The sequence below is a fragment of the Leptonotus elevatus genome, chromosome 6 (genome assembly GCF_054856555.1).
Source record: "Leptonotus elevatus isolate MCC_2025b chromosome 6, RoL_Lele_1.0, whole genome shotgun sequence".
NCBI lineage: Eukaryota > Metazoa > Chordata > Actinopteri > Syngnathiformes > Syngnathidae > Leptonotus > Leptonotus elevatus.
Genome location: NC_141244.1, coordinates 18,477,838 through 18,491,353, shown reverse-complemented (window position 1 = coordinate 18,491,353; position 13,516 = coordinate 18,477,838). Strand labels below are relative to the sequence as shown.

Genomic DNA, 13,516 nt, shown 5'->3' with positions numbered 1-13,516 from the left:
TATATTTTGAAAATTTAACTTTATTTTAATAAGTAAAATTGTATTATAACATCACGTACTTTTTCGATCAAACTTCGAAAAAGTCTGATGGTGATTTTCGTTGTTCCGTCGTTGGCCATGAGGGGGCAGTAACCCGTAGCCTCCATCGTTGTCCTGCTTTTTTTCTTGAGCGGTGCAGTGGGTGCAAAGCTTCCTCCATGAGACATGCCAGTCAACTTAGCTTCATTAAACATTTATTATTTATTGCGTTATTTAGTCAGTTTATCGTTACTTGCGGCTTAAAATGTATGTTCGTAGACCTGAAAACCTTTCAAACTTACACATTCAGTCACACAGTTTGTAGCAGCTGGCGTTTATGGACTTAGCTGGCGTCTAACAGTAAACTAGCTGTTAGCTTCTGACTTGTGAACCTGGTATAAACAACTTTGACTTGATATTTACAAAGCGGTAGGTGGAGTTTTATTACGATTATTTTGCCTCAAAATGTCGATAATCTTTTGTTACATACTACCGACCAGGCGGTAAATTCCTAAGTTGTGTCTTGGTGGCTGTCAAGATAATTTGTAAACAATTATATGCAGTGCTTATTTTGCCGTGACCGGCAACTCTCCACCCTGTGTCATTTTGCCCTGAATCGCGCAAGTAGAAATTCTACGCCTTTGAATGTGCTGATGCAGTAGTGGGTATTGCACTCGCCGCGCAGGTGCTAGGTCACGGGTTCAAATATTACTCGGTACATTTGTATTTTCTTTATTATTATTATTATTATTATTTTATAATGTTTACAATTTCTTGCAGCCAGTCGGGAGTTGTAAACGAGCCATTTGAAAAAAAAAAATCTTATCTATCTATACAAAATGCAGAAACAAACACAGATATAGTACTTTTTCAATTAATTACTTTTTTGGCTGCTAATAATTTCTTAACCCAGATGGTGTGTTTGCTTGTGTTTTTACTGAGTAGATACCATGGCCAACCTTGAGCAGTGGGTCAACGACCGGCTGCATGACATCTTAGGCCTGAGCGACCGCTACGTTGCTCAGTTCATGATCGGCATTGCCCGCAAGTCGACCAGCTCCCAGGACTTTGTGAGCCGCCTCCAACAGACAGGCACCATCGACATCGACCAGAGCGTCACTGCCTTTGCGCACGAACTGTTTGACAAAGTGTGTAGACATCTTCAAAACCTGAAATATGTACAGTGAATTCTAGGGGGGGCTGTGTGGTGACCCACAAAGAAGAAACTTCAGGAACCTCCACCTTTAATTGAAATCCCGCAAATGCGAGGAAAGACGATATGAGATAAGAGTGTTTTGAGTTAAGGGTGTGTTCACAGAACAAATGAAAACGTTTACGTCAACGCCACTGTTTGTTAGTATAGGAAATTCTCAACGTTTTTATTGGGGTACCACTTACTCCCAGCAGGGCTCGGCCCCTTCTCTAAAACCCCCCAAAAACAAATCGCCTTAAAAATCAACTAAATATGTTAGGGTGCGTACAATGAATCATAATATAGTGAGGGAACACTGTAGTTTTAGTTATGTTTTACTGTACAATTTTCCCTAATATGCTACCTTTAATACCTTTGGTGTGTTGCAGATTCCTCATAAGCAGGTCGTGGAAAAAGCCTCCCGGGTGCTGGAGCGTCAGGCCATCGAGATGGAAAGGAAAAATCGCACATACACTTTGTTGGACGACAGCGACAGTGCAGAGGAGGACTCTGTTGTCGAGAAGCAGCGCGGGAATAAGAAGAAGAGCAAAGAGAAAGACCGAGGAGGGAGCAAGCAGAAGAACATCCGGCGGAAGAAGGAGAGCGAGTCGTCCAGTGAAGAAGAAGTGCCTGTTAGGTAACCTGCAAAATGTGTTTGTAGGACTTATGATGCATTATGGGTTGCTGGGTAGTCGGAACATTTTAGTGTTTGTTTCCTTTTTTATAAATACTTAGAGTCAGTCTCTATTATTTTATACGGCACAGTGAGCCCTGTATTAGCAAATACCAAAAATCGCCCAATAAAGCTTTATAATTCTATAATCTAAAGATGCTACAGTATGGCAGCAAAGTATTACTTTTGTCTAGATGAAACTTCTCAACTCACTTCACCGTAGTCCATTGCACCAAGATGCCCGCAAGATGACGGCATAAGCACTATTTCTGTCTGGATGGAGCTCCTCAACTCACTTCAACATAGTTCTCTGGCACCAAGATGCTGTATAAGATTGACTCCATATTGCCAATATCCAGTAGCCAAATCCATTAACATTCCAAAATGAAATTAATTATTACACAATGAAAAATTACTTAAATTGGAATTAAATACATAAATGTGTTATTAAATTTGTTTAACTAATTCATGTTAAGAAAAACAAAATTTTGCTTTTTTATTTAATATTTTCAGACAATAAAATTGTTAATTAAATATTGAAATAATTAATTTAAATGCCAATTAATTTTATATAAGACATGAAATGAAAGTCCTTATTTCAGAATGTCATTAGTCAATGGCTCATTTAGATAATTAGTCAATGGTGTTTTTATAACATTTTCACAACTTTTCTTTTCCATATAAATTGGCCTTTTAAAGCTCTTAAAACTTAGATTTAGCTTATACCTCTTGTTTACATATCGAAATACATTAGTGATTATATTTCAATCTTGTTACCTAATTATTTTGCCTGGAATTATGTTAGTGAGCAATTGGCAACATTGAATGCAAGGCCTTGTATAATGTTGCTCCAAATATGCATTTCTTGCTTCATCAGGGCTAAGTCAAATCAGGGTGATAATTCAACCGTCAAAAAAGAAGATGAAGAAGAAGAGGAGTGGGAGAAGGAGGAGCGGGAGCGTTTACATGACATTGAGGAGCGTGACGCCTTTGCTGAACGCGTCAAGCTGAGAGACAAAGACAAGACGAGAAATATTGCGGAGAGGACGGACAAAAAGGTGACAGGAGAAGAGTCTTAAGAAAAATAAATCTACTGCATTATCATCATATGTTTTGTTTTTGTTTTTAAGGCTTACGAGGAGGCTCAGAAGAGGCTGAAGTTGGCCGAAGATGACCAGAAAAACTTGGTGGGGGAGAGCATCATTATGGGAGTGGGTGGTGGTGTCACGTGCTGTGCAAAAATATCTGACCTGCCGCTGTTTTCCCCCTCCTTGCCAGTTGCCTGAGCTGAGGAAGCAGTCCCGCCGAGATTACCTGAAGAAGCGCGAGGAGGAAAAGCTGGAGGACCTGGAGGCGGAAATCATAGACGAGGAGTACCTGTTCGCCTCCGACAACCTGACGGAGCATGAAAGGAAGGATCTGGCGTACAAGCGCACGCTGCGAGACCTGGCCAAGGACTACAAGAAGGCCGGAGCTAAGGAGCTGGAGGAGAGGAAGAACAGATATTACATGCCGGAGGAGATCAGGATAAAGGTAAGCTCCTCAATGTAGGTTCCCAAGTAAACCATTCTTTCTTTTAACATCATCATCCTTGGTTCCGTCCATCTAGGAGGTGCCTCAGAAGGAGTTGGAGCTGGAGGAGGAGACGCCCATGGAGCTGGGCGGCGAGCAGGGCCGCTGGGAGGAGGAGCGGCTCAAGACAGCCTCGCTCAGCTTCGGTGCCAAGAAGGAGCGCGAGCAGGGCATGAGGCACCAACAGGAGAAGTACCAGCTCATCCTGGAGGAGGACGAGATGATCGATTTTGTCAGCAGCGCAATCACTATGAAGGGGACTCTGACTGAGAAAGTGAGAAGACTGTCACTCCTTTTCTGTTTTTGGTTTTTGAAGGGATTTGAATGACATGTAATGAATTCCCCCAGGAGAACGAGAGTCTAGCCTTGTCCCAGGCTGAGCTGAAGAAGCAGTCCATGCAGGAGGTCCGCCGCAGCCTCCCCATTTTCCCATACCGGGAGGACCTGCTGGCAGCCATCCACGAGCACCAGGTGCTGGTCATCGAGGGTGAGACGGGCTCGGGCAAGACCACCCAAATACCGCAGTACCTCCTGGAGGATGTAAGTGTTGTGTTAGATATACATATTTACAGTGGTACCTTGACTTTGGTTTTTGGCTAAACAAACCCGTCGTGTCCTTTCTCAGGGTTTCACCAAAGGTGGGATGAAGATTGGCTGCACGCAGCCTCGCAGAGTGGCTGCCATGTCGGTGGCTGCCCGGGTGTCGCAGGAAATGAATGTCAAGCTTGGTAACGAGGTAAATTAAGGGAGGGAAAAAAAACGCTTACATTTTGTTATTGTTTTCCTCATTTTGTTGTTGATGACATTTTCGTGGTGCAGGTGGGCTACAGTATCCGCTTTGAGGACTGCACGTCCGAGAGGACAGTGATCAAGTACATGACAGACGGTATGCTGCTACGAGAGTTTCTCACGGAACCCGACCTCGCCAGTTACAGGTAGTGTTCCCACTCACATGTCGTGTGTCATTAATCAGAAGTTTATAATCGGCAACAGAGCATTTACATGATCAAGAGTCCTGCAACACTTAGCCTGTTTTTGTTGTTGTTGTTTTTTTATCCTTAGAAGTGGTTTGATAAAATCTGTGTGAGTGTTTTAATTGATTTTTCTCATAAAATATTCAGTTAACTGATTTATTCTAAATAAAATAAATACATTTATTAAATTGTTATTTTCTTAAATAAGTAGTTAAATATTATAAGCGCTTTGATTGTTAATATTACAATAAAAAAAAAGAAGATATTACTGGTAGTAGTAAAATTAACAGTTTCACATATTTTACACACTTTTTTTGGGGCCCAAAATGTTGGTAATATAAAAATCTGCAATATGTTGGCGGCGCAAATGTTGAAAATGATATCATAGGGGTTCAACTGTATTTTCTATACTAGGAATATTTAATAAGCAGCTAAAAGCAACCCTTCCTCTCCCACTGTCTTTATCATTTTAGTGTGATCCTCATCGACGAGGCTCACGAGCGGACCCTCCACACTGACATCTTGTTTGGCCTGATCAAAGACATCGGCAGGTTCCGCCCTAACCTGAAGGTGCTGGTGGCCAGCGCCACCCTGGACACGGCGCGCTTCTCTACCTTCTTTGATGACGCGCCCGTCTTCAGGATCCCTGGTAGGAGATTCCCTGTGGACATCTTCTACACTAAAGTGAGTACACATTCCATAGTTAAGAGGAATGTTATATGTTTTCTGTTTTATTAGTATTCCCAGGCCTTTCTGAATTTTGATCAATTTCATTACATTACTGCCATTTTTAAGCGACTGCTGTACTGTAGCGTCTGATCCTTGGGGTATTTTGTCAATAGTGTGTAATTATGAATTGATGCTATGATACTGTTTTAAATTTTGGGGAATATTTTATAATAATTACATTTGAATTTGAATGACCATTTAGGCTCCGGAGGCCGACTACATGGAAGCATGTGTGGTGTCAGTGCTGCAGATCCACGTCACACAACCTCCTGGAGACATTCTGGTCTTCCTCACCGGACAGGTACACTGTGAGAACTAGGCTTAAAAACAAGCAAACAAAAAATGAAATAAGGAATATGTTTAAGCATATTTACAATGTGCTGCGTTAATTTCCTCATGTAAAATGGGTGCATTGGCAATTATGATTGATGCAGAGAAATGGGAAAAATCTTGTCAGACAACACACATACATATTTGGAATTGATTTGACATTTAGACTGGGTTCAATTTTAGTTTTCCGTCCATCCATGTAACAATTGTGTGTCACATAATTAAATAAAAAGTATGTCCGTTCTCCCTTCCTGTAGGAGGATATTGAAACGTGTTGCGAGCAACTCCAAGACAGATGTCGGCGACTCGGCTCCAAGATCGCCGAGCTGCTCGTCCTGCCCATCTATGCCAATCTGCCCTCTGACATGCAGGCCAAGATCTTCAGCCCTACGCCGCCCGGCGCACGCAAGGTAGGATCATGCAAGAGAAAACTGAAAAATGTGTGTTGAACTCTCATTTTGTGTGTGACTTTTGCACTTTGTACTTGTCCATCCATCCTTTTTCTATACCGCTTATCCTCATTAGTGTCATGGATGAGCTGGAGTCTATCCCAGCTGACTTTGGGTGAGAGATGGGGTACACCTCAGAATGGTCGCCAGCCAATCGCAGGGAACATATAGACAAACATTTCACACTGAAACAACTAAGCTACTGAGAACCAAGGTTATTTTAGTTAACTAAAACTAACGAAAAAACTAAAACTAAAATTCAAAAAACTATTTCGTTAAGGAAATAAAATAAAATGAAAAAGAAAAAACGGAAAAACTAACTGAAACTACATTTTATGTTTACAAAACTAAATAAAACCAACTATAATTATAGCAAAAATGTCCTTCGTTTTAGTCTTTGGTAATTAATTTACTGCATGAGCCTGTGGGGATGATTTAAAATGTGATTTTAAGTATATTTATTTTGATATTGACCGGAATAAGGACGTTTGAAAGTGTGTCACACAGAAGTGACGTCATCTAGCAGCAGCCAGAAGAAAGGCACCTTCAGATGACATCGCTCTCAGGGTGTTTTTTAAATATTGCGCACAAGTAATACACTTTTTTTTAAAACTAAAATTAATACTCAAACTGACTAAAACTAAGCATTTATTAAATAACTAAAACTAATTAAAAACTAACAGAGCCACCCTGAAAATTTATTAAAACTAACTAAATTTAAAAAAACAACTCAAAAACGAAATAAAAACTAACTCAAATGAAAATTGTAAAACTATAATAACCCTGCTGAGAACTTTACTACAATGGGATAGCTATAGAATAAGTAGCACTAATTTTTTCAACCTGAATTTTAATATCTGTTCCATCAGATTGAAACCTCTGTTGCCATGGTAACCTAATCTGCCCAGGGCCTTGGCCATCAGTCATGTAACTTCAACTATATTAGCAATGGCAATGTTTTTTTCAGCATTCACATTTCAAATTTGTTCTTACAGTGTGCTGGCCCTCGATGACGTCTACATTTTTACATCGTGATGCTGAGCATTCCCTGCATCCTTTTCAGGTGGTGGTGGCGACCAACATTGCGGAAACCTCACTGACCATTGACGGCATCATCTATGTCATCGACCCAGGTTTCTGCAAGCAGAAGAATTACATCGCCCGTACCGGCATGGAGTCGCTCATCGTCATGCCCTGCTCCCGGGTGACCACCCCACACTATATATATATATTTTTTTTTTAAATGTGACTTTTTGGGTGGTGGGAGCTGGAAAAGATGAATCACAATTCAGTTTATGCAGGATTTTTTTAATAAAAAAAAAAAAATCTGTCTATTAGCTGACTTCACTGTGTGTGTGATTTCCAGGCGTCGGCCAATCAGAGAGCGGGCCGCGCCGGCAGAGTGGCCGCCGGCAAATGCTTCAGGCTCTACACGGCGTGGGCCTTCAAACACGAAATGGAGGATATGACCGTGCCTGAGATTCAGAGGACCAACCTGGGAAATGTAGTGCTGTTGCTCAAGAGCTTAGGTGGGTGTGAACAGGGTAGTGTGACACCGCAACACTCTCAGTGATGCAGCACTGCAAACTACAACCACAACAATTAAAACATTGATAAATGAATGCACAATCAGCTTTATTGTTTTTATAAAGGCAGAAATGTTGATACAGCTGTTAGATTGCAATGTTTTTGATCCTGTTGTAGCCAACAGTAAACATGCACGAATGCTTATCTTGCATGCAGTGATGACAACTCGCATTCCTGCACTAAATCAGAACATTCATCAGAAAGATCGCCCCAATTATGAAATGTGGAATGTTCTATTCTTATCTTGGAACATTTTTGTAACTCTGCTAGGACAGACATTGCTTTAAGCTGATCTATCTCTGTCGCGACGTCTGTCCATTTCTAGGTATCAATGACCTCCTCCACTTTGACTTCATGGACCCGCCGCCGCATGAGACGCTTCTGATGGCTCTGGAGCAGCTTTATGCCCTCGGAGCACTCAATCACCTGGGAGAGCTCACCACGGTACTCCACGAGTGGATACAGTACACATACAATATCCTATTAAGGCCTTCCATTATCCTTCACAATGACATGTCATCCCTCCAAATAGCATATCAAAAATATTAGCACAAAATATACAAAAACATATATTTGAATACAGAAAAACCCTACAGGGCCAGGGTTTGCTGAAGCTAACTTGTTGCTTACTCTCCTCTTTGTGGACTTTAGCTGGGTCGCAGGATGGCTGAGTTGCCCGTGGACCCCATGCTGAGCAAGATGATCCTCGCGTCTGAGCAGTGAGTCTCCTCCCACCCAAACCTTTTCAGATTTTTTTGACATGTCCTCTTCACTCGCATCACCCACCTTGCCTGCACCCTTCCAGGTACAAGTGTTCTGAGGAGGTTCTTTCAATCGCTGCCATGCTGTCAGTTAACAACTCGATCTTCTACCGACCCAAGGACAAGGCGGTGCATGCTGACAACGCCAGGATGAACTTTGTGGTGCCCGGCGGAGATCACCTGGTGCTGCTTAATGTCTACACGCAGGTGTGGACACATTTTTGATGGTGGCATAAACCTTTCATGATAGGCTTAGTTAGGGAATAGACAGTTGCAAGAAAAAGTATGTGAACCCTTTTGAAGAATGAATAGGTCACAAAATGTGATCTCATCTATTCAGAGCTGACCTGATTAACAACAATAACAATAGTCACACTTTTATTAATGCTGTAGGTTCTGCACTGACCACTTGTGTCCTCCTTGCTTCCTGTTTTCAGCCAGTCTTGCTGTTGTTAACAAATGTAATGAAACTTCCCACTGGTGGGTGGGGATTTTTGTCTAATTATTGTCGTTTCCAACTTCAGCTCTTCAAATCTATCAATCAGACTGGACCATCTGGCTTTATGCAATTGAAACCCATGGAAATTATATTCTTAATTTAATTCCTATTCACTAGCTTGAATTATACATTTAGTGTAAAATGGGTATTTCAACACTTGGAAATTTTATTTTTGTGTGTGTGTTTTTTGTGAGATTACATCAGTTACCTTTTTCTTTTCTTTTTTTACAAGGGAACTTTTTCATGTAATATTCTTGATTTGGAAAGAGGCCTTGAATGGCTTACTGCATGCCAGTGGAACAAGTTAATGACACAACTTTAATTTAAAGATGTGTTTACCCTCAGCTAACAAAAGAGAAGGTTTACATTTTTTAAGAAGTGAAAGCTTCCTTTGCTGCCTGTAGAAAGTCTGTATTCCAGTAAAAAAAAAAAAAAAAGCTGAAACTGATAACATGTAAAGATATCTTCTTTTTTTTTTGGGGGGTTGTTTTATGCATTGACCTTTATGCATTAGCTTTAAAAAATGATTCTGCAAAAGAAAGAAAAGAAAAGGAAAATCAGGCTTTGTCCAATCATTGTGCATACTGAACTAAACTCTCAAACTTTATTTTTAGAGACAACTAAAACAAAGTGCTGTACATAAATAAGTGATGTAAAAAAAACACAAAAAAGTCATAAAAATTTCAAATAAAAATATACTTCCGTAGCTGTGTCTTTAGACCAAACAGTCAGTCCTGTGGCTGCCTACTGAACAAGCTGAAAGGGTAGGAAACTCAAACAAGGCCTGAGGGTTAAGCACACTGTGTTTGTCAATTGATGTAACTTAGACGGAGATCACATCACATTTCATGACCCACTTGTGCAAAAATCCTACTAGTTTTAAAGGTTTCATAAGCTTTTTTTTGTGCCAATGTATATATAGAAATATTAATACACCATATATAAATGTTGGACACTACCCATGGCAATCAGTTTCGTGTGTTGTGTGCCTTAGTGGGTAGAGAGCGGCTACTCAACGCAGTGGTGCTACGAGAGCTTCATCCAGTTCCGCTCTATGAGGCGAGCGCGTGATGTCCGTGACCAGCTGGAGGGCCTGATGGAGCGCATTGAAGTGGAGATGGTCAGCTCGCAGGGTGACTCGTTGCCCATCCGCAAGGTCGGTGCAATACAGAGAAAACGTATTTAAAGGATTTTCAAAAGAGGTTTTACACCCCCACACTCTAAAAACTCACACACATTTATCAAAACACCTTTTAAAAGTATTTCTTTGAGCTTGAAGAAATGATACTTTGCAGCAATATAAAGTAGTCAGTGTACAATTTTTTTTATATTTAACTAATTTGCTCCCAAAAACATATAAATATGTGCCATTTTGAATGTTGGAAGTGTCCCAAAGACGTATTTATATGTTGTTGTTTTTTAAAATGCTACTTTGATGCAGCCTCTCAACTGCAAATAACGGTTGAATTTGTTTTAGTTATTACACGAACGGCCAGCAGGTAGCAGCAGAGCAATAGAAATGAACCATGACCATGTTGGAAAAAAACATCAATTACTCAGAATTCTAAATGGATTTGTGGATAATGATGAAACGTATATTCTAATGCTAATTGCTGCAAAACGGAAACAGATAGAAATATACATTTTTCCTGATGAAAGAAGAGACTTTAATCTTTCTTTTGATAGGTTTCATGTTTTTAGAGCAATAGAACACAATTTTCTGTGGGCCTTGCAAAATTGGTCAAAATCCAGTAAAACAGCCGCGAGTGAAGGGGATTGTTTTAGTGAAAATGGCTGGGAGTGAATGAGTGAAATGTCCTGGACCCTGAGAATAACACACGGCCATTAACGTTAAACCACTTGCAGTACACACCTAAGTGAAAATTGTCCAAATTGGTCTGAATTGGCTATTTTCTTTGCCTGATGTCATGTGATTAATTAGCGTTGCTAGAGGTGAATGGGGAGCAGGTGTGTTAGATTAGGTGTATTTACTCGCCTACCCTTATACTTACCACTGGAAGTTCAGTACTGGTGTAAGACTTACTCAGATTACTATTTTCAGTGGCAGGTACCTTGTAAAAATAAAAGATCTTAAAATAATATAACTGGTATCGGTACTCGCCCGTCCCTAATTTAAATGTTTTTTGACATTGACATGAAATTCACATTTTGAACGAATGGTTTCTTTCCAGGCGGTGACGGCGGGCTACTTCTACCACACGGCGAGGCTGAGCAAAGGAGGCTACAGGACGGTGAAGCATCAGCAGACGGTTTACATCCACCCCAGCAGTTCGCTGTTTGAGGAGCAGCCCCGATGGCTCATCTACCACGAGCTGGTCATGACCACCAAGGAGTTCATGAGACAGGTCTGTGCCGTCCTTCAACGTAGGGACATCCACTTACTGATGCAACCGGCAGATGGCACAACTCATTTGACGCTAAGACAAGATGCCTGAGGCAGTAATGGAAGTCAAGTCAGTTTATTATTGAAAAATATTAGACAAAATAAAAATCACCAAATTATACAGTACCATTCTAAAATATTTGAAAAATTACAAACAATATTACAACATTATTTTAAAATAATATAACATGTAAAAGATTTTTTAATTTTAAACAAATCCTAAAATATTCAATGAAATAAAACACAAATATGAGGGGGGAAACACATGACAAATATACAAATACTTGAAATATTACAAGAGAAATAAAAAACAAATTTTGAATAATGAATGAAAAATACATTTTACCCCAAAATCCTCAAATTTATCAACAAGGAACCTATTAAAAATAAACCATTATGAAAAGATAAATGGAAAATCATGAGAAGATTAAAGTATACTACATTTGTGAAAAAATATAAAAATATTAGCAGAGTTGAAAAAATAAAAAAAACATTTTTTATCACAGAATATTGGAGAGAAACATTAACAATATTAAAAATAAAATGTACACAATTATCTATTTTAATAGACAAAGAAAATGTTAGAGAAAACAGTATTTAACATAGCCAAAGGAGAGAATTTGATTTTTTTTTAACAAAAAATTTAGAAAATCATATACAATATTTGACAAAATTATTGGACGGAAAAAATGGTAGTTTTGAAAAACTAGAAAAAAATACAGCATTACAAAAAATATAAAAATTTCCAGAAACGTAGCTAAAATTCAGAAAATATTAGCAAATAATACTTGACAAAAAATATAAAAATATTGGAAGAATTATTTTTTTTTATTACAAGAAATGAGTAAAAAATACAAAACATTTGACAAAAAATATCAACATGCTGTAGTCTCACTAGAATTTCTGACATCTCACACAAGTAAGCTTGGAACTCCAAACCAATTTCAAGTCACTCCTACCTGTTAAAGCACGTCTTATTAGAACAAAGAAGAACAGTTCTTCTTTAATGACTCCATGGTGAAAATATTTTCTTGTCACGCTGACTAGGCACAAAAGGAGGAAATGTGGCTGACAATTATGGAACTAATGGTTGCTGCCTTTGCCTCCAGGTGGTGGAGATAGAGAGTGGCTGGCTTCTGGAAGTGGCTCCTCACTACTACAAGAGCAAAGAAGTGGAGGACAGCAGCAACAAGAAGATGCCCCGCAACCAGGGCAAGGCCAAAGAAGAGCTGGGCTGAAAGCCAGGACCCAAGTACGCTGGCACACTGGTAGCCTCAATTGCAGGCATTACAGACATTTAAAAAAAAAAAAAAATGCTTATGATGAGTGTACATGCCCAGGCAGACTGAACACAATCATATGATGAGGAGATCCCACAGAAAAGTGTGTGAAAAGCTCCCAACCGGTTTAATGAGAAACTCAATTGCCCGCAGCGATAACGTGCGACTTAGTGAGCTCATCAGTGACGCTTGGCCACACATACTTGAATTGTTACAATAATGTCCTGATTGCTGAAAAGCAATAAATTGTTTTTTTACTGCTGTTTGTATTTCCTCTGTACTTCCTGTTTCGCTCTTCAAGAAAAAAAAATCATCAACAGTTCTTAAAATATGGGCCTTATTCCACTCATATGTGCTTTTACTTTTCTTGGCCAGGTTTCGAAATATTGGGATTATACAGTGATACCCTGTTTATCACTGGGGAGAAATTCCGGACCCACTTGCTATAGGTAAAAATGCACAATTTTAGAGAGACGATGTAGAGAATGTTTTTTTTTATTTTATTTTTTTATATATATATATACCTGTATCTTTTTTCCCTTCTTACACACTTTAAACATATTCACACTTATTAAAATATATTTTAAAAGTGATAATTCTCAATTGGTGGATCGGGACAGGAAAGTGTGTCGCGGACATGCAGTTTTTGGGGTTTTTCAGTTGAGATGCCTACCAGCTTCCCACATAAAGCATACATTCCGTAAGTGTCAGGAAATGTTACTTGCACGCTACACACTAGCGATTCTGTAAACAAATACATTGCAACTCAGCCCTTGGCTAGCGGATATCATTAGCTAGCAATATGCTTTTGGAGGTATGTCAAATTAGTTTGAAACTGCATTTAAAATTGTAACATACTGTACAGGTATTTTCACTAGCTATTTTGAAACAATTTTTTTTATTGTTCTTAACTTCTATTTAAAAAATTAAATAATAAATCATTATAAAAATTGCAACCAAGGCATATCATTTGTTAGCTTAATACTAACATATGATGTAAAATGCCATAGATGAGTAAACAAATTATTTTTCTTTACATTTGAATAAG

The 13,516-nt window shown here is 39.3% G+C and overlaps 1 protein-coding gene across 2 annotated transcripts; it reads left to right on the top strand.

Moving 5' to 3' along the window:
- The first annotated feature begins 184 nt into the window (after positions 1-184).
- dhx16 (DEAH (Asp-Glu-Ala-His) box polypeptide 16) lies at positions 185-13,498 on the top strand. Of its 2 annotated transcripts, XM_086079210.1 has the most exons (22): positions 185-447; positions 964-1,166; positions 1,600-1,847; positions 2,761-2,941; positions 3,014-3,070; positions 3,162-3,416; positions 3,493-3,729; positions 3,804-3,995; positions 4,081-4,191; positions 4,275-4,390; positions 4,903-5,113; positions 5,361-5,459; positions 5,746-5,898; positions 7,001-7,141; positions 7,304-7,466; positions 7,850-7,968; positions 8,176-8,243; positions 8,330-8,492; positions 9,779-9,940; positions 10,977-11,150; positions 12,298-12,440; positions 12,844-13,498. In XM_086079210.1, the coding sequence occupies exons 2-21, from the start codon at positions 969-971 to the stop codon at positions 12,424-12,426; spliced, it is 3,177 nt and encodes a 1,058-aa protein (XP_085935336.1). In that variant the 5' UTR covers positions 185-447; positions 964-968; the 3' UTR covers positions 12,427-12,440; positions 12,844-13,498. The 2 variants fall into 2 exon arrangements, with proteins under 2 accessions (XP_085935336.1, XP_085935335.1); XM_086079209.1 differs by lacking the exon at positions 12,844-13,498 and having other exon boundaries at positions 12,298-12,731.
- Positions 13,499-13,516: the final 18 nt, after the last annotated feature.